The sequence below is a fragment of the Micropterus dolomieu genome, linkage group LG01 (genome assembly GCF_021292245.1).
Source record: "Micropterus dolomieu isolate WLL.071019.BEF.003 ecotype Adirondacks linkage group LG01, ASM2129224v1, whole genome shotgun sequence".
Classification (NCBI taxonomy): domain Eukaryota; kingdom Metazoa; phylum Chordata; class Actinopteri; order Centrarchiformes; family Centrarchidae; genus Micropterus; species Micropterus dolomieu.
In genome coordinates this window covers 35512851-35533414 of record NC_060150.1, presented here as the reverse complement: position 1 = coordinate 35533414, position 20564 = coordinate 35512851, and the positions used below count along the sequence as shown (strand labels likewise).

At 41.2% G+C, this 20564-nt stretch overlaps 3 protein-coding genes and 1 long non-coding RNA gene across 6 annotated transcripts in view; 1 reads left to right on the top strand and 3 right to left on the bottom strand.

Annotated features, from left to right (window-relative positions):
- Nucleotides 1–20274, top strand: part of mcmdc2 (minichromosome maintenance domain containing 2) — a 22213-nt gene extending 1939 nt beyond the window's left edge. The window contains exons 4-15 of one of the 3 annotated variants that reach the window (XM_046067503.1): nt 832–1027; nt 1217–1339; nt 1473–1574; nt 2980–3108; nt 3216–3453; nt 3555–3760; nt 3857–4026; nt 4423–4602; nt 4689–4828; nt 5254–5363; nt 5600–5794; nt 20158–20274. In XM_046067503.1, coding sequence (XP_045923459.1) covers nt 832–1027; nt 1217–1339; nt 1473–1574; nt 2980–3108; nt 3216–3453; nt 3555–3760; nt 3857–4026; nt 4423–4602; nt 4689–4828; nt 5254–5363; nt 5600–5766 — 1761 coding nt within the window. In that variant the 3' untranslated portion in view covers nt 5767–5794; nt 20158–20274. Of the gene's footprint in view, nt 1–831; nt 1028–1216; nt 1340–1472; nt 1575–2979; nt 3109–3215; nt 3454–3554; nt 3761–3856; nt 4027–4422; nt 4603–4688; nt 4829–5253; nt 5364–5599; nt 5795–9047; nt 9193–11166; nt 11739–20157 lie in introns of those variants that run through there. The other 2 variants (XM_046067489.1, XM_046067494.1) reach the window with 2 other exon arrangements.
- On the bottom strand, nt 5889–9161 carry LOC123982594. The gene is made up of 7 exons (XR_006828004.1): nt 9010–9161; nt 7956–7997; nt 7782–7843; nt 7473–7547; nt 6737–6798; nt 6455–6505; nt 5889–6261 (listed from the first exon to the last, which is right to left on the bottom strand). It is a non-coding gene; the product is annotated as an uncharacterized LOC123982594 (long non-coding RNA).
- LOC123982464 (transcription factor 24-like) lies at nt 10115–11759 on the bottom strand. The gene is made up of 2 exons (XM_046067991.1): nt 11074–11759; nt 10115–10768 (listed from the first exon to the last, which is right to left on the bottom strand). Exons 1-2 carry the CDS (start codon nt 11497–11499, stop codon nt 10658–10660), a joined length of 537 nt encoding a protein of 178 aa, XP_045923947.1. The 5' UTR covers nt 11500–11759; the 3' UTR covers nt 10115–10657.
- Nucleotides 13278–19557, bottom strand: ppp1r42 (protein phosphatase 1, regulatory subunit 42). The gene is made up of 9 exons (XM_046067828.1): nt 19435–19557; nt 18263–18482; nt 18014–18180; nt 17762–17900; nt 16723–16839; nt 14909–15026; nt 14593–14724; nt 14129–14216; nt 13278–13725 (listed from the first exon to the last, which is right to left on the bottom strand). The coding sequence occupies exons 2-9, from the start codon at nt 18392–18394 to the stop codon at nt 13641–13643; spliced, it is 978 nt and encodes a 325-aa protein (XP_045923784.1). The 5' UTR covers nt 18395–18482; nt 19435–19557; the 3' UTR covers nt 13278–13640.
- Nucleotides 20275–20564: the final 290 nt, after the last annotated feature.

Genomic DNA, 20564 nt, shown 5'->3' with positions numbered 1-20564 from the left:
CTTTGACTGAAATAACCACTCGTTACAACCGAGGTATGCAGCAAAGCATTTGTGAAGCCACAACATGCACAACCTTGAGGCGGATGGGCTACAACAGCAGAAGACCCCACCGGGTACCACTCATCTCCACTACAAATAGGAAAAAGAGGCTACAATTTGCAAGAGCTCACCAAAATTGGACAGTTGAAGACTGGAAAAATGTTGCCTGGTCTGATGAGTCTCGATTTCTGTTGAGACATTGAGATGGTAGAGTCAGAATTTGGCGTAAACAGAATGAGAACATGGATCCATCATGCCTTGTTACCACTGTGCAGGCTGGTGGTGGTGGTTTAATGGTGTGGGGGATGTTTTCTTGGCACACTTTAGGCCCCTTAGTGTCAATTGGGCATTGTTTAAATGCCACGGCCCACCTGAGCATTGTTTCTGACCATGTCCATCCATTTATGGCCACCATGTACCCATCCTCTGATGGCTACTTCCAGCAGGATAATGCACCATGTCACAAAGCTTGAATCATTTCAAATTGGTTTCTTGAACATGACAATGAGTTCACTGTACTAATGTGTGAATCCCACAAATATCCATCAACTGCAAGATGCTATCCTATCAATATGGGCCAACATTTCTAAAGAATGCTTTCAGCACCTTGTTGAATCAATGCCACGTAGAATTAAGGCAGTTCTGAAGGCGAAAGGGGGTCAAACACAGTATTAATATGGTGTTCCTAATAATCCTTTAGGTGAGTGTATATGCATGCACCTGACAGGAGAAAGTACCTCGATTTGCCAACTCACTCCTGTAACAATGTGTCATCTGACTGTTCCTTTTGAGGTCAACGTAATCCTGAAGTTGACACACCTGCCTCCATTCCCTGAGTACACATTGGACCTTCGTAGATTTCCTCGTGGGTATGGCCCCATGAGGCCTGTTTCCATGGAGGGCCTGGTCATTGCCATGACTAGGGTCACTAAATACACCCAGGGGGCCAGGTTCCTCTGCATTAATGATGACTGTCCATGCTCTACAGGTACTGCAGATTAGACACATTGGTACCCCTTAACCCATTTCATGTCTTAGCTTCTAGTAGTACTGATCACAGTCAGTTGGGTTTGTATACACACAATTGTATGTGTTTCAAGCAATTATCAGACAAATAGCATTCTTAGACAAAAAATTTGATTCACTTTTGATTACATTTCTTGGATGTTGACTTTAGGGTTTCAATGCATTCGCGTCCATGCACCTGGAGCCACAGAGTCAGCTACCGTGAGAAACAACTTCAGCTGCATGATCTGCAGCTCCCAGCTGAAAGAGGATGTGAAGTTTAGAGTGCTGGGAGGTGAGAGTAATGCTGCTGAATGTCAGACAGCACTGGAGATATCTGAATTGGTTTTCTAGGTGCAAGAGATCAAAAGAAAACTGTATGCATTGTTACGATCTGTATGTTCGCAAATGTGTCTTTGTGGAGACAGATAAACAGCTTGTGGAGCTGATCCATGTCAAAGCACTGGATGGTCTAGGTGTCCATCAGCAAAGCCCACTCAGGTACCAGTCTGTCACCCTGTTTCTCAGAGGTAGGTCTACATCAGATAAGTTTACAGTGTATGGGTTTTACATTGCTCAGACACGGGCCTGTATTGCCTATTAAATCAAATTAAATCAACTTGCTAGCAAGTTGATTGATTAATTTAATCTGTACCAACTTAAAATGTTAGAGGAAACAAATAATAATAGCCTCTTTCCATCTGAGAGAGGCGGGGGTAATGTGGCAGGTGAAGAAACATGTGCACTAGCAGCATGTATTTCACCACATATCATAGTTAACAACAATAGCAGCGTAAAGTAAAAACACATACCAATAGTTCACATCAGAGTAACCTAATCTTAAAACAACAAAGAATACAAAATGATAACACAAACATTACCGAGTGCAACTAGAACTTAATAAGGTTCACCTCTGATCTGCTCTTTGAAACAGAATGTGTGTTTTTTGGCATCTTCAAGTCTCTTTTTTTAATCTGGAACAGCTGCAGAACATAAGATATGACTCCTTCCCTTTACAACTTCTAAACTAAGCAGCACAAAATCACTTGATCTCCTTCTGGTGGAGTATGAATATGCACCCTTTCTCATAATATGGTACGGTATATATGGAGACCGCTGAAGACTGTCCATCAACCAGGGAGCTGTTTCAAGCATCCAGCATCCATGTCAGGAGGCAGCCGCTCTGCTGAAGTGTCCTTGAGCATACCTGACCAGAGACTGTTGTGCAGCTGACCCTGCCCTGTAAATAACTTTGCCTTTTTTGTTTGCATAGCATAGAACAAATGAATACTTTGAGTAACTGGGTATAAAAGGCTTTTATTTGCAAGTCAAAATCTGAGGAAGCAATGAATCATAGATTAATACTTAAGGGTAGTATTTGTTTGTAAAATCATATTCTCATCCATTATATTCACTCCCAGTCCTGAATAATGTGGTTGTAATAGCTTATATTTACACACAGTCAGATGTATTGAGGTTTGTCATTAATTTTCTCTGGCTAAATGAGGCTCACTTTGGAACAAAAACTTAGTGGGGGAGAGTTCAAATAAATAGATTTTTTGTTCAGCCAGCCGCACACAGTGCCTCATGGTGGGATATTAAGTGTTTCTGTCCCCTCTAATAACATTGTCCATCCAGCACCCTTGAGAGCTTAGCAAATCTCAGCACCAGGATTAACATATTCTGTTGACCCAGTCATGAAGAGGAATTCAATACACTGGGTTCCCATTACTAAACATATATGTTAATAAGTACAAGGAACACTCATTAGCTGGCTGTGCAATTCGCACACAGAGAAATCTTTGTTCTGCAGGCCTCACCCTGTGTTTCTCTTGGCAGTGGTTTGTAGGTGGCATGCATGTTTCTTCAGTAATCACCAGGCAGTACAGAACAACCCCTTTGAGTGCTATTGCTTTGTTTCCCCTGTTCGCACAGATGAGCTGTGTAACTCAATGAGAATCGGTCGACTCTACAGGGTGATAGGCATTCCTGCGCATGTGCACCAGTGGCCCGGCATTACCTGGAGTGTAGAGGCAAATAGTGTCGAACCGTGGGAGCCAGAGAGTAAGGCAGTCAATGATCTTACTGTATATTCTGATTCCTGTGAACAAATTTCATATTTTATAAACAACATTGCGCATTGTTGCCATACTGAACTGGTCTACCTGTAGATCCCTGTAAAGTCAGTGCCAGCTTCCAGGAGCTGTTGGAGGTCACAGCCGGTTCTCCCTGGAGGTTCTCTGCCACTCTGGCTAACTCCTTTGGGTTGGACGTGGCTCCTCCCGGCCTCTACAACACCTTGAAGCTGGGCTTGTTGCTCAGCTTGGTGCAGACTAGAGCAGATGCAAAAGACAGATTGCACAATGTAGATCTCCTGGTTGTCACCTCTGACACTCTCGTACTAGACAGGTAAAGTCGTCTGCATGACCCAACTTTACACATCTTAGGTGGACATGTGAAACCTGAGATTTAACCCTCCTCATTACCTATTAGCTATGTGTTTGTGCTAGATTAATGACATACAGCCTGAGCTTGGCGTGTCGTGGGGTCAGGCATCAGACTTCAGGGGAGATGTTTGCATCTCTGTCCCGAGACGAACACGGAGCAGGCACTGCTAACATCCATGCCGGCTCTGCCCTGCTAGCCACTGGTGGTATTTGCATGTTGGGAGATCTAGGCTGTTACAAAAAGGACAGGTTGGATGCCATTCAGTCAGGTAGAGCACCAACGTCGTTAATTAAATAAGTTATTGTTATTGTGTAAATACTGCTCCACATAAAAAGCTAGTCCACTTTTGCTATTCTTTTCTCAGTTCTAGAGAGCTGCACAGTGTCTGTGTTCATCCCAGGGAAGAAGTATGGCGAGGATGCTGACCAGCAGCTGTCCCTCCCAGTCCAATGCAGCTTCTGGGCCCTCACAGACTCCACGGATCCCTCCTCTCGACGATCTGGAAGGCCCGACTGTGCCGTACTGGGAACAGCAGTGGGTTCAACCACAACATGGTGTTGTTTTGCCTTCATATAGCTCAATTATAACATGGTTGGGATGTGCACCAAGCAGGTCTGCCTTGACATTTTTTAGGAATATAACCGTGTGTCTTATTTTGGTGGAATTTAAGCTTTTGGGTACAGTACACGGTTCCAAGAAATGCCACATTTCAGTCAACTCAGATTTATATGTAGATAGTACAGACAAACAAGATGTTGAGGCACTTTGCTTTTATATAAGAGCTGTGTAAGTAGTCAAACAGAAGTTTCAGAGATGCTTTAGATCCCAGTTTACTTTCTGACTAAAACGAAGATCATCTCGGCAGATTAATACTTTGAAAACAGCCCATTCGACAGCTTACTGATGCCCCAGTCTCTTCTTTGTGAGCAGGAAATGGGTCCCGTACCAATTCAGTTGGCAGACGCCTTTGGCCTGGTCATTCAGTGTAGGGATATGGTGGGGGAGCATGCCCTGCTTGCCCAGACCGTCCACACCCTCCAGCAGGCAGTACACCCTGGAAACCCCCTCTACTCATCTTGCTGGGAGTTTTCTACTCAAGACTACAAGGAGGTTAACACAAGTTCTTCGTTATTCAAATTTACTGCCTTGATTTTACACTAACCTTCGGTTGCTGTTCTTAATTCTACACTTTCCAGCTGGTAGCTCATGCACGGAGTTTGCAAGTGGAGCTTAGCCCCGGAGCAGAGAAAATAATCCACGGTTACTACATGGCCAGCCGTAGAGTCCGAACACAGAGTCAGGGTGTCAAGATGTCTGTGGCCTCTATCAAGCTTCTGTAAGCAATCTGCAAAAACTTTATTTACTGTTTTAGTTTTCCCATCTTCATTTGCTGCCTCACAGCCAGACTACATGTTAAGATCAGGAGTCGTCGTCCAGTATAATGTCACTATCCTCCACCAGGTGGCAAACTAATCCAAAGCACACTCTCAGATGACCATTTTTCATTTGGTTATGACATGTTTATATGAGTCTTTTCCCCGGTGGTGAAATATCTGAAAATAATGATGGAAATAAATATGTTTTGACTGCAGGACAAAAATGTCAGACTGAGCTTTAAATCTCAAAACATTTACTTGGCCTGTACCAGTTTCAGACTTCATACAATATTACTTTTCATTCATCACATTAAAAACAACCCATAACTACCTAGGCAGTTGTTCAGTCATATGGTTCTTTTCATGTTTGTTTTTTCTGTTAAAGGATCTCTTTGGCTGAGGCCCACTGCAAGTTATGTCTCAGAACACGAGTACTGGAGGAAGACGCTGTGATCGCTGTTCTCCTCTGTGAAAACTCAGTCACTCTCAAACATGGTAGTTTGTCAACCAATTCCTTACAAATACCTTTAAGTACAAAAAAACCCAAACATATTGCACATCCTGTTCATTTTTGTCAAGTAATTTAATGCTTGTGATATTGTTGTGCCGGTTTGAAGCATTGGGTTAATACCTAGGTTTCATCCTGGCCCTGGTTATTAATAAGCACTGAGGGCTCCATGTAAGCCAAAATTTCAGAAATAGTTTAGAGGGATTTCTGCCTCTTCCTACAGGGGCCTCGGCTCTCGTTATTCCACCCGATGCGGTGTTTCCATGTAACCTGGGAGACGTGGATGGCTTGCACAAGAGAGACGTGACCCTGGATGAGCTCCACCAGAATATTTTACGCTTTATCTACACCTATGCACCAGGTGCAGACACATACATCACTGAGGAGTAAGACTTCTCTACAAAAGGTTAAGACACAGGTAGGTGGCACAAGATCACGTTTACCATTCATTTATTTCCTGCATAGTCAACTCATTGATAGCACACAAAGTAAAACAAATTCAAAGATTATGGTATTTTCTTGCAGACAGGTTTTTATTAATGGAGGCCATCAAATGTAAAAAGAAATCTGGTGAACAAGACTTGCTCTAAATGATGATCAGCTCCCACAACACTAAATGCTCTGTATTTGTATAGCACCTTTCTAGTCTTCCGACCACTCAAAGCGCTGTTACACTACATCGCATTTACCCAGTCACACATTGAGCCTATGTGCGCAGACAGAAATTAACATTCACACACTGATGGAACAGCCATCGGGGGCAAGCCGGGGTTCAGCGTTGTGCATAAGTACAGTTTGACATGGAGCCTGGAGGAGCCGACGACTGAACCGTCGATCCTCTGATTAGTGGGCAACCCGGTCTGATTCCCGAGCCACAGCTGCCCACTGAAGAGAAGAAAAAAATATAAAAAAACCCACACACAAAAACACATTAATACAGACTGGAGTAAGATAAACAAAAAAGTTAAAGCATTAAAGTAGTCTTATACATATTGAAATTCACATGATGTGAAAACAGCTAGACATGAATTCATTATTAGTGTAATATTTGCTGACAGAGGCTGGGTTCATTACTTACTTTTCAAATGAGGCTTCCCCCCGGACAGTCTCACTCAACTGGATCCATAACCTTACCAGTGACAAATATAATTAGTGTATGCAGTGAGGGAGTGTGATTGTACAGTTTTACACATTTGTCTTTTAGTTCAGTTAAGTCACATCTCAGCAGCCCATTTTGGTCTGATGGGTAAACGGCGAAAAGTGAACTCATCATTACTTTTTAAAAATCAGGACATAAAGCAAACAGGCAAGTCTTTTTAAGTTGGGACACATACAGCAAATAAAGTAGTTTAATACTTACCACAGAAGAGATGAAGCAAACGCTAAGTGTGTTTTTGTTCCATTTCTGATCCAACTGCTCACCTGTAGGGGATTAAGGAAGATTGTTCAAGTTGTTCATCTTAAAAACTATGCAATTTCATAAGTCAGGTGGACATGTACTGTCTACAAGTGACTATGGTAACTGCTTTAAATCCAGATCCTTGGAATCAGTCAGTAGTAAAACTACAGGTGCAGCTGGTAATTCAGTAGTCACAACTCTCACCACTCTATTGTCTGATGGGTAAACGGCGAAAAGGTTGACTCATCACTATTCCAGCTGCAAGAGTAGCCACTGCTCATTAAGAAAGTAAAGACGCCTTCCAAAGTCAGTCTACTAAAAATCACATTACATTTCTGGAGCTATGCTGGTCACTCAAGTCAGGCTCACTATTTGTTATGTTTGGTGGGTAAACCATGACCAGTGTTGTTCCAGTAAAGGTACTTTGTCACATACATGTAGCGAGATTCATTCTCTGCATTTAACCCATCGCCAAGGGAGCAGTGGGCAGCCAGTACAGTGCCCGGGGAGCAACTCCAGATTGAAATGCCGTGTCTGGTCAAACAACACTGTTTTTGATGGTAGGGGAAACCGGAGCACCCAGAGGAAACCCACACAGACATGGGGAGAATATGCAAACTCCACACTTCCTGTTCTGACTGAGGCCATAGTGCTATCAAGTAGCACAAGACGAAAAATACTGTAACAAGTAACTCACCTCCTGTTCAGCACAAGAGACAAAAGATTACATCTGGTGCATCTCTGTGACCACCACACACCCTCGGGAAGCAGCCTAAGGGAAACAAGACATAACAGGACTGATATGAACTAAAGTCTTCATCCCATTATCCACATCAAATTTACTCTTTTGTAAAACCAGTCTCTACTGATCTTATTTCGCTGGCGATTCAGTTCGTCACAGTTTCACCACCTTATTGTCTGATGGGTAAACGGCAAAGATGTGAAGTCATCACTATTCCAGCAGCAGGACTGCACAACCAAAAAACTACAAATATTTAAGGCTCACCTTCAGGTCCACACGGTGAAAACCATTATTTGGCCATCTGCATGGATGCGGTGACCAGACATCTGAAATAAAAACGCAATATGAGTACACAGATTCCACTTCTCATTTACAGTTATTTCATTATGACCAACCCCCCCGATTTTGTTTCAACACTGATTAGAACCTTAATCTTACCCTTCAGGTGTAACAATAGTACATCAAATTTGCCATAGTCATCTGCAAAAGACAAATACATATTCAAAGTTAATTCTTGTTCATAACTTTAAAAAAAAATAAAAATAAAGCTAGTTCTCTGTACAAGTCTGTCACAGGGACTTCAAACCTCAAATAATGAATCTCAGTAGTGGTCTATTGATTTTCAGCTTGAATCAATAAGTCGTACTGAAGTAATAGCCAATATAGTGACAACAGATGACCGATCACCCGAAGGTCGAAGGGTGCAGTGTAACACAGCTTGGGAGCATGGCCAACTTCGCAGGTTTGAGTAGGGGTTCAACAGCAGGTCATGACCTCTGCCATGACCTCACGTCCTCAGGGGGAGCCACTATGACTTTCCCCAGTGAAATAATGGGAGGGGGCAATTCCCTGACCAGCAGCTCTGCTGCTGACCCCTGGACACAACCTGATTTGGTCAGGGGTGTAAGAAGCTGAATGAGACAGGGGGAGTTGTGTCCCCCTTTTGAACTGTCTGAAAGAATGATTTATTGCATTACTTCAGGGATGAGATCTGTCCAACAGTGAGGCATCAAAACCGGATTACTAGTTGGCGTGGCGACCTTAAAGTTCCATTACGTTTGTCACATAATTTGCCTGAATTAGGGTACAAGGGACGTTTTGCATGCAAAACAGGTGTGAGAAAAACGGGATAGTAGGCCCTACGTTAAATTCACATCCAAATCCACGTGCGTTTACGTCACACAGCTAGGTTTCAAGACTAAAAGCAGAGCAAAGCACGTGCAATGTTAAACTTAATATACGCTAGCCATGTGCGTTATAGTACACGATTAATATTAAGTAACTTTAGCTTATGTGTTTGGTGTTGGCCGCGATGAAGACTTCTCCATATCAACTGTTAACTATTTTCTCCCACGTGGCCGACATGTGAGCTAGGTGCTAGCTAGCTAACATGCAGCACTCCAGAGCTATTAGCGAATTCGCCTGGAAACACGTCTGCGATGTGCAAACAATACAGCTGTGGAATCACATAAATCCCCTCACTATCACCTACCTTCGCATCGAAGATTAACCACGAAGCGGGCTTCTTAGTTTTCAGCTGTGGAACGAAGCGAGGCACCTCTCTGCTCATGGCTGAGTCTCCAAGGAAAGTGGACGGATTTCCGGATCCGACCTCCCTTTACTGCGCTGCACAGCTGCGCACTGCAGCTCATGAAGCGTACAGCTGAGCAGTACTTTTAAGGCAGCACCAATTACATCCCATTTCGTTGACGCTCATATATAAGATAGTAGGCCTAACCGATTAATGCATTCTCTCTATTTCGTTACACAATAGCTGCAGGTTTGTGACGAATTAGTCAGCTGTAGTGGGCATTCAGATTATCTTTATTTTCTTCAACTCACTGCAGACAAAACAGACACGGCTCCTTATAGCTAATTACTTAGACACCTCCCTCATTTCCCACAAACTGGCTAAAATGATCTTATACTACGCTTTATCTCCTCTTAAGAATGTTCTCATATGTCATTTGTAAATGCATTTTACAAATAATTCATCATATAATCAGATTAATTAGTCTAACAAAGTCGACCAAATAAAGACGTTTTCTAATGAGCGTCAAAAAAAACTTCAGATCACTTGCTTCCACTGAAATTATACACTGTTGAAATGTTAAATATGAAGAGGCTAATTTGCTAAATTTTTACGCCTTTAATATGTACAAATACAGGTAATTATTGTTTGCTTACTTAAACATGTTGACACTATAAACACGGCTGAAACACTGTCAGATGTGTGTAGAATGTATATATTTATTATTGTTTAGCCCCATGGATTTCTAAAGTTCGCTACTCAGTCTGAAAGTCTACTGCATATTCTTTATTTAGGTGCAGTCATTCTGCTGCTGTAAAATTTTGTGTGGTGATGACCCATTCAAAGAAATTTCTTTATTTAATGAACAAGGGAGCACCACAGCTGTGGGCCTATTTTATTCATTTGATTGATTTCAATGTAACTAAGTGTCACAGAAATAAAGCGACTGTCTGAAGAACAATCTTCAATGGTTGAATAATAATAATAATAATAATAATAATAATAATAAATTGATCCCCTGACAAGCTCTATATGAACTTTCAATTAGTATTCGTTGTTTTTTTTATTTTATTTTCTTAAATAGACCTAAAGAAAAAGGGCCCTTTGTCAAAACGTCGGAAGCCTCGTCTTCTTTCACTGAATTCATTTATTCACAAACACACTTACAACCATGCATGTAAAAATAAGAGGGAACATGAGATGAAGAACCTCTATTGTTGACTCTCTGACAGACCACTTCACATGACAGATGTTAAGTTATTCACACATGCATTTAGTGCAAATGTTTCGAACTGAAAGTGCACACCTCAAGCATGACCGGCTCATTACCCCATGGAATTTCTAAAAATATGCTACCTGGGGGCAAGTATGGAGCTGCACAATGCAGGGCAAACAGGATTAGCCAAAATAACAACAGAGAAACATAATTCTCAAAATGTTGGCTACTATACAATAAAAGTCACATAATATATTAATTTACAAAGTCTTCCTATTGGTAGGGCTTTAGTGGAAGTAAAATCTATTGTTCTACAATAATAAGGCGTATGCTGCTGCCACAGCATGAACTCATGCAAATACGAAATCGTTTCATACAAATCATTTAAGCCTGTTACTGGGAGGTGGACGATGAAGGGCCTTGATTCTCTGACTCTGAAGGATTTGCGGTGTTGAGGAACTGTCCGGATGCCCCGACGTATAGTCTGGATCGCATAGGCCATTTCTGTGAAGACATTTCATTTGTTAGTAAATCAGCCTCTAAAATAGGCCCCAAGGCCAACGAGGATGATGTTGCATGCTTTGAAAATGTGTTACAACAACTAACTAGGCCTATAACTCATCAGTGTTGCAATGTAGATACATGCAGTGAGAATTTTCGTTCAAAGATTGTTTAAACAATTTCACAATTAAATACTGATGCACAGTTGTATACAATATACAACATATACATAGATTACCAACTGAAATACCATTATTATTATTATTATTATTATTATTATTATTATTATTATTATTATTATCACTGACCTTCACTGGGTGCAGGTAGCCGTCACCTTTCAATGAGTGTAACGCCTCTGTTTGTTTTGTGCTCTCTCCCTCCTCGGTGCCTTCTTCTTGTAGTGTTCGAGTCAAATGAGCAATATAGGTGGTGGCCAGTATCAACACGTCGAGTTTGGACAGCTTGGTGTCCGGCGGCACGGACGGCAAAGTCCTTTGTAGCTCCAGGAACGCGGTTCTCAGGGTTTGTACTCTGCTCCTCTCCCGCGCCGCGTTCGCTGCTGCTGGGCGTCCCCTGCCGCCGAGCCCGCCGGCCTGCAGCACCCTGGCCCGCTGGAGTTCCCGACGACGACCGTCGGGACTGGGACTGGAGCTCGGACTGGATGCAGGGCTGTCATCCACTACCGCCCCGGAGCAATTACCGCTGTCCATTCGGAGTGTCTGTCTTCCAACCATCGGGGTGCACTTACAGACCTGAAGAGTAACATCAGATGGATAGAGACACACCACTTTTACAAGTTTAACCTGGCCATTTTATTGCACTTTTTACTGAGTTCAAGATATGGGCTTACTGACAAGTGTATGTTAGAGACAACATGAATTATTTATTGTAACCTTTATGCCCCTGTTTCACCTTTAACTTAACTTCTAAATTGTTGCTTTTGTATTTAGGTATTAAACCATAACTTAAGTTGTCTGGTCTAAAGTCCATTATTGAAGATGTCTGTTGTAAAATTGCATGGTGCTGCAAATTAAACAGACAAAAAAATGCCAAACGTCAGAACAGACAGCTGTACAAAGTTGCACTGAAGACTCCTGAATTTGCGCAGATTGCTCAGTGACATTGCCGAAAACCTGCAGGCAAATCGCCAGTGTGCAAACTCAAGAGCGCAGTTTCTGGCCGGCGGTCTGATGTTTACCTATGGTATCTCTCAAAGGCGCTGTCTTGAAAAACGTCATGAAGGCGATCCAAAGAAGGCTTTGTTGGAGAATTTGCTCTTCAGTGCAGAATAGTCCCAGTCCACGTCCAGGTTATCCTTATAAAGTGGTGCGTCTGCAGAAAAGGTCCCCGTGCGCTCATCCAACACCTCACCTGTGTGCGTAAAAGTCTCAGGAGGCCTTAATTTATGGGACACACAAAGCGGCAAAGTATTTCACTCCGACGTAATTAATCACTCGCCCCATAACTCTCCCTCGCAGTGGTAGAAGACTGCCCTTTCGCTTTCCTAACTTATTTCAGTCTGAGAGGGCAGCAGAGGCTCGTTTTCAACGCCAGAGGCAGGACTTTCCTCTCCTTTAACGCTGATATGTGGTGGGCCATATCCCTCTGTAATTGGCTGCGAACCTGACACTGTACTTTCTTTAAAGCCTATCAAAAAAGTGGCAACGGGGAGAAAGTGAGTCAAAATTACCTCAAAGACAAAATGTGCCCGTCATGGTCGGATATAAAGGTTAATCTTTCAAAACGCTATTTGCAATCGACCTGGAAGACAAGCTGACAAGTGTAAGGTGATATGCAAAACATTTGACTAATTGCCAGGGTGTCTTGAATTGCAAGCTCATTGGAACAGCTAATAAATAAACTCCAGCACTGCAATCAACATGCAGGCATTGAGGAAATTCTTGTGAGACTCATAAATTAATCACTCTGATTTCCAGGGCTCCAAACGGAGATGTCGGTAAATTAATGAAAGGAATTATTCATAATATGTATATCCTCGGACTGTTCTTAATAAACATTGTTTTTGTAAGGATGGAGTAACAGTACTGCTCCGGGCCACTAATTACAATGCGAAGTAAAAGAAGGTTAAGTAAGCTTGTTTCCCTAATAACCCGCATCTTTCAGGGGTGACACACCCACGTGGCTCCCTAAAAGCTCATTCAAACATTTAGTCACAATGATGGCAATAAATATATCCGCATTGTTACAGTATTTGCTCTAAAAGAGGCTGAATCATTTGTCACAGTTGTTTAAACAGAAGCACATGTTGTTAGCTTTAGATAATGTAAATCCTTGTAATGGTGGGGCAGAATGATCATTAGATTGTGCCACTCTGCATCTCCCTGTTCACTTATCTGCAGAAATGCATGCAGAAGAAAAATGACGTGGTGTAGAACATGTGGGACGATCAGCAAGGAACAGTTTGAGTTGGAACAATTATTAATATCATCAGACCCCAAAAATGTAATTAGAACTAAACCAGCTGTGGAAAGAAATGTGCAGAGGCCATTAATTCATTGTTTTACTCTTTTATTTTTAGATTATTTCCAGCCTATTCGTTCATTTATAGGAACTTGGATTAAGTTATAGCAGAAAGATGAAAACATTTGACAATCTGCATTGAAAAGTCAAATTTTTAAACCACTATAATCCAATACATCAATGATACCGCAGGGACGCTGAAGGGCGTGCAGCTATATGGACATCACAGCAAGCGGGTGACAGTTACTGTTCTCTGTGTTGCTACATGTACAAGGAGAAAAGATCCACAGCTGTGGTGAGCAAAGTGCTCATACAAGGCAGGATTAGTCCTGGGCTCCAGCTAATTTGTGCGTATGGAGGAGGTGGAGATTTTTAGTGGACTGGTAGGTTTGTCTTAAGCATCCACATGACTGCAGATGGGTGATGAGACAGCCACATGATTGAAACATCCACTCATAGGAATCTTACATTTTTGTGCCCTGTGATATAAAAAAAAAGTACAATAAACATTATAAGATCGTGGGTCAAAAATCATAGAGCATTTCTCCTACAAATACTTTGGGGCAGTGAATATTCATTAAAGATTGACAATTACAGTATGCTAATAAAGAAAAATATCTTAATAATAAATAAAAAATAACTGACACATAGTGATGTAAAATACCCGATATCACTTTCCAATAAAACTAATCTAAAAAATGAGTTCAAACCTATTAGCAGTTGTAATAATTTGTACATTTCATCATGAAGTGTTCATGTGGCAGCTGGTTGTAACACTGAGAATTTAATGTCAACAATTAAATCATTTAGTTAACTGTTAAAATAGAGTAAATGTGCACTCTCTCGCGTTAACCAAGATCTGGGTGAACTACGATACTGGACCTGAGAGACTGCTGCGGCTTCCACCTCTGCACGTTAGCCTGCTGGTAGATGTGACCAGGATGTGGACCCTGACCCATGTTAACGTCATCTGGAATATAAACAAAGTCACAGTAGAACACACACACACACACACACACACACACACACAACACACACAGAAAATACTGTGAAGTTTAAGTGTAAGTCTTCAAAAATCTTTTTAGTGGTTTCCACATTTTACAGAAAATATAATATGTTGTTATGCTGTTTCAATTCACTAATTATATACACAAAAATAATAACAAATTTAAAGATGTGACCTTGCAAAAACAAAGAACAGTGAAGAGGACAATTTAAATCACTGTAAAAATAAATAAAGGGCTGATTTGTTAAAATATGCTTGATCCCATGTATTATGATTGAGGAATAATTGTAAAAAAAAATTGTTACAGCAGATTTAAAAAGTACAGAATGTAGTGACTTACTTATTAAGGTGTAAGGGATCCACGGTCCAGTCATCATATGTTTGTTGTTTTTCTTCTTGGCCTCTTTGGACGCTTTCCAGTTAATGAGGAACTGTCTGGTTAACTCATTAATTTCCTTTCCATCAAGAACCTCTATGAAAAAGAAAGAAAGAAATTGATCAAACCAAATTTGATATGAAATTTGAAAAGTGAACAGTGTATAATTTTAGTTTTATCACTAAGTGGGGTCTTGCATGTTAGCCTGGGTTGAGTCAAAGCAATAAAGTGCATTTTCAGATTAGGATGCCATTGAAAAAGGAAACAAAAAACATCTCACCGAGGCTTTTGCACACGGTTATCAGGCGGTCTCTGTACTTTGGTTTTTTACACACAGGATTTCCACGTAAATCCATTTGAAGCAGCAGAGGCCAGTGGCTGGACACATCCTCTAACTCCTGAAAATACAATATTACATGTTGTGTTGTCATTTCAATCACTAATGATTCAGATGGCAATGCTTTGTCTCTAAAGCTATGCACAGTGACTAAACAGGAAACAATTGACAACTTTCTTTTAAACAAATATAATGCATATTTATAATAGGATTAATTACTAATCAGAGACACACCAGGAAAACGTTTAAAGACATGGCCTAAGTGAATGGTAATGTGAAGTACAAAGGCCAATGGAAAGGGCATAAACAACACATCAGTCTATTTTAATAAACAGTGTCGCCGGTGTCATGTAACTACAAGTTTCCTCCTGGGGCAGTGTGAAGCTGGCTCCTCCAGCGAGTTGCCTGCAGTTGTATGTTTATCTAAAGGCACATTAATCCAAGCCTGGAAATATGAATACTCTCTGGACACGCTCTGATTGTTCATTGCCTTCCTGTCTTGGCCAAAGCGCTTCCACTTTTCCAGCCCGTGCTGCAATCAGTTCAGAGGGGACCCCTGAGCACCGCGCGCTCCCAGGCTTTGATAAATGATCGTGTCAGGGCCGTCACTCAGAAAGCCCTCACCGAAGAGTAGCCCAGTGCCAAATTGCCCCCCACGCGGGGGCGTGCAGAACAGCAAAGGCTAGATACTCACTGAGCTTGGCTGCCTCTCTCGCCTGGACTAATGATGGGCCCGTTATGAACCTGTATTTGACCAGGGCTTCGATTCCCCTGTCCTCTCTGCCCTGCACACAGCTAACAGTCTCCGAAGATGCTCCCCATTTGTCACCCTAGCTGACTGCCTGTCATAATCTATTTTAAAAATCCATAATGTTTTCACTGGATTTCGAGCAAATGGCGCAGAAGAAGAGATTGATCCTTTGGAGGGCTGTCCTTGCAGGATCAATAGTGGCAGACGGGTTGTATAAATTATAGGAGATAAAATGACACATGTACAGCAATTACCTGCATCAACGTTCTCAAAAGAAAATCACTCGTGTTAAGAAAGTATCCGTTGCAACACAGTCAATTATAAATTGCTTTCAATGTGTTATCCTGGTGTTAAATGCGAGTAAGAAAGAAGAATAAGCCCCCCTTTTAATGAAGTCATCAACCATTTCAGTTAATATCTATTCAAACAGAAAGATTTCTGCCATCAGAGAGTGAGCCTCAAAAACAAGCAGGTCATTTTTCAAGGAAGTCAGTGAGCATAAATCATATCTCTGCCTCTGATGAATCCCCTAAAAACTTAAGTACTGGTGGTTTAGAGTATCAAATAGAGAATTCTGAGGCAGAGAGGAAAAATCAGCCAAGGAAAGAGAGAAACTTGTGCTTGTTTAAAGCTGTCAGCGAGAAAGATCCCAGGGGAACGGCTCGCTGATTTGTTGAATAATTCTGACCCTGTGCGAGTCATGGAGACTGGGAACCTATGGCGGGATTTGCAGGATTTGGTTCTTTAGAACCCTGTTCTCCATATCATTTCACACATCACTGCAGAAAGCTACAGAACAATGTTAATGCTGACCTGATCAACTAATAGCTTGTATGTTTACTTTAATACGCAATGTCATGCATTGTCACTGTGATGTGGTACTATTTACTTTGACTGCACATTGCACAGCATGCAGTCATTTTCCACTTCTGTCACACCATAGAAGAAACTCTTAAATGGCAACTGGCTTCACAGACACATTTAGTTAAGTTTTAGAAAGAATTACCTCCATATTGTGCAATTTATTGTCAGCAGCAGAGAAATGCTGGAGTTCCTTCAGCACTGCCAGGTCCCTGATATCATCAATGTTGTTGTTACTGATATTCAGGACACAAAGAGATTCCTGTGCAAAGAATTCAGATTCATGAGGAGATAAGAGTTCATTTTACTGTTAATACAATGACTATATATTACAAATACATATTACATTGTGAAAACCCCACCCACTTCACCAAAAGATACATATCTGTGAACCACTCCACCAAAGGTTATCCCTTACAGTTATTCAAATAACTTCCCAGGAAAAGGCAAAAATCACAAAGCACATAAACATTCATTTATGTTGATTTTGTTTGTGCTGACACACACTCAAAGAAAAATGCTACTGTCTACAAACCCATATTTAGAGGAAGCATACTACAGTACTATTGTGTTCCCAAAATAAATGTGCACTTTACAGTATTTACATCTGTTTCTTCACTTGTGATCCATTTGAATTAAGCATTTTGATCTCTTTACATGCCTGAACTACTAGGATCATGTCCAAATCAGACTCTAGATAGTGCTGTTGCTAAATATTCATCTTGGATTGAAGTTCTATAATGGCACATTTATAAAAAGCTGGAACTCTTTAAATTTGCACAGCAATTTCTTTAATTATCCAAACAAACAAGAAGCTGAGACTTTTGGTGTGTTTATCCATGGCCTAGGCAGAAAACGGAGTAAACAGACCAGACTGATTTGTCAGACCAGAGACAGCAACAGAGGTCTCTTTGACATCATCAAACCCAGCACAATACTGCTTTTACATGGATCCCCGGCCTCTGAGAAATCAGTCTTTTAAACTGGATGTGATAACCTACCACGTTGATACGCCACACATATATCCTTGTGTATGAAAAGAGAAAATTAAGTTTTCCTCCGACTTTTAGATTGCTTAAAACATATATAACTTGAAATGAAGAGAGCCCAAAGCCAGGAACGGGGGATCGTCCTTATTTTCTCATACTATCTTTGTACTGAATAGTGGAGAAAATAGGTCATACAGCCAGTGAGAGGAGAGTCCTTGGGTCAAGGAGCAACTTTTCCCCTGGTGCCAGCCTCTGATTCTCCAGATGAAGCTCTTTGAGCTCATGGAGCTCGTCTAAGCCCTCCACCACTGCAATCCTGTTTCCACCCAGATACCTGCAGAGCAGCAAAAACCACACACATGTTCACACACACACACACACGCACACCTCAGACTTGAAAAGACTGTCACAGCACAGCACAACAATAGGTTAAACGTGTCTACTCACAGTTTGGAGAGCTTCTGCAGATTGTGGAGATTATCTATATAAGTGATGTTGTTGTTCTGCATATACAGATGGGTGAGGTTGGAGGCAAAGTCAAGGTTGCAAATGTGTGTGATCTGATTATCATACAGGTAAAGGACAGTGAGGTTTCTACACATGGAGAGATCACCCTGAAAAAAAAAAAATTTAAAAGTGAGACCTATAGGAGGAAGAAAAGCACAGAAAACGTCAGCGTTAATAATGGCTACTTACAATATCTTCAATACTCTTGCTGGAAAAGTGGAGGTGGGTGAGTGTCTTGAGGTACTCTGGGAAGGAGAGGCCCCTTTTCTTTTTGAAGTGGTTTCTAGATTTGGCAATCAGCTCTATGGTCAGGCGTACCATGGTGGCTGGTCACAGACTCTGCTTTAGAGAGAATCCTTTTCATACGCAGCCAAGCATTCAGCCCTCAGCAGTGACTAGATCTGTCTGTCTGGGGGAAAAATAGACACATGTGAGCTGAAGTACACCTAAGGTGGCAAACAAATGTTCCTCTGGATAATTATTTATTAATGTCAAATTACTTCAGCATTTGTAATCACAGATGACAGGCAAAGATTAACCTTGCACAGAACTTTAAATGGCCTAAAACCTAATTGTCAATTCACAATTAAAGATAATTGATGGCAGAAAAAAAAACATTACTGTTTTCCAGGAAACGTGCTAAGCGCCCAAAGGTTGGGTGACCACTCAATTTGTGTTGTAATTAAAGCGGGCAATTCCCAAAGCAGAGTGAGCAGAGCTTCTACTACTTCCCTTCATTCAGTACCCACGGGACTTATTTATTATCTTGACCTGACTTTGAGCTATGACAATTTGCACTTTGATTTTGCTTTGCAAATAGGCATTATTATACATCACCTCTACACCTGCTAATTTTGGCTAATTAGCCAATGGTACTGTTAGAGAAAGGCAGAGAGATGTGACAGCGGGTATTTTCCACACTTGATCTCAAGACATCAGGCCGAGGTTATAGGAGACAAGAGGCACTGATCGATAAACCAGAGCTGAGCTGAACTGTGGACAGAAGCTCTAGGCTAACTGAACTTATAGACCCCTGGGCCTCTCTACAGGGACTAGGATTTTCAGATGTCGGGGTGCAGAAACGTGAGGGACAAAAGGGTCTGTCCACAAAAGTTAATGCAGGTAGCGAGTAAAAGGTGGTGATGGGGACCAGACGGCTGTAGAAGGCCCAGAAAAAAATCCAGTAGGGTGTTATGGACTAAAAATGGGCCCTGATTATGTAGATAGCGATGGCTACATTCATAGCTAGCTTAAAAGCTGTCGTAGCACTGTAGCTTCTTCCAAAGCAAATTTAGCATGAAATTCCATCTTATTAAATGGTGAATTTGGACATATGTAAAATATTAACTAAACTCTCCTACCTCTCGAGGTGTTCAGTAAAATTTTAAATGGGAGCTGGCAAAACAGAGAAGTTGTACAGTGAAACCGCGAGTAAAGGCTGTTGTGTTTACTACAATGATGTCGCTATGGAAACCACGGAAGCAAAACGAAATAAACTAACAAAATTTTTGTTAAATACGAATAGTTGCTAAATTAATTAGTACATTGATTTACTGTTCAATGTATGTATTGGCATTTTAATTGTATAACTGCAAATAAAAGCAAGATAAATTCTTATATAAATTCCATTATAATTGGGTGTATCCTGTGTGACTGTGAAAGGTGTCTATGGGGTATACGTGTTATAGCCTTTGCAGAAATACCTGTAGGTATATAGCCTATTTATTTTATTTTACTTTATTTTGATGTTACCATATTTTAATACACATTTAATTATGTGTTCAATTCTGTGTGTGTAGCATGAAGGGACTACAAACTTTCATTTCGTTATAAAAACCTTTTGTTGTATCATGACAAATAAACAACCTTGTGCCTTGTATAGAGAAGTTATGGTTTTTGCCAACATGGAACAATTAACCAAATTCTGCTTTATTAATCTATAATCCTCTAAAGGCTTTGAAGAAAATTAAATAGTTAGGCTACTATATATTAGGAATTCAACTGGAATATTACAAATTATTTGGCAGTGTAAGTAGTTATCACAGCCATTAAACTAAATGTTTATATTTTCTGACTCTTTGCAGCTAAGATGACATTTCTCGAAGCTGTTGTGTCAATCTTTCTATGGAACACACCAAATCAGGGCCACAGCCGACTTGTCCCAGTGACCCCTGTGTTGTTAATCTACATCATGTCAAGACCTGAGTTTCCTGTAAGGGAGTGACTTGTCTCCACTTATGCAGGAGCACATGGCGGAGAGGAAATGTAGCACCTCCAGCTTTCTGAGCTGGGATCAACTTCTTCACTCATGGCACCGTGCATGTGACGTTAATTCTTCTGAGAGCCAAACAAAACACAACATCTCCAGATCTTAGTGGGCTAATAGGGGCTCAATACTGTATAGCTATGAATCACGAGCCTTATCAATCTGCTGCTCTCATATCAATGCCAAATCACCCTGTGGTTCACCCCCTTATTTTGTGTGGACATT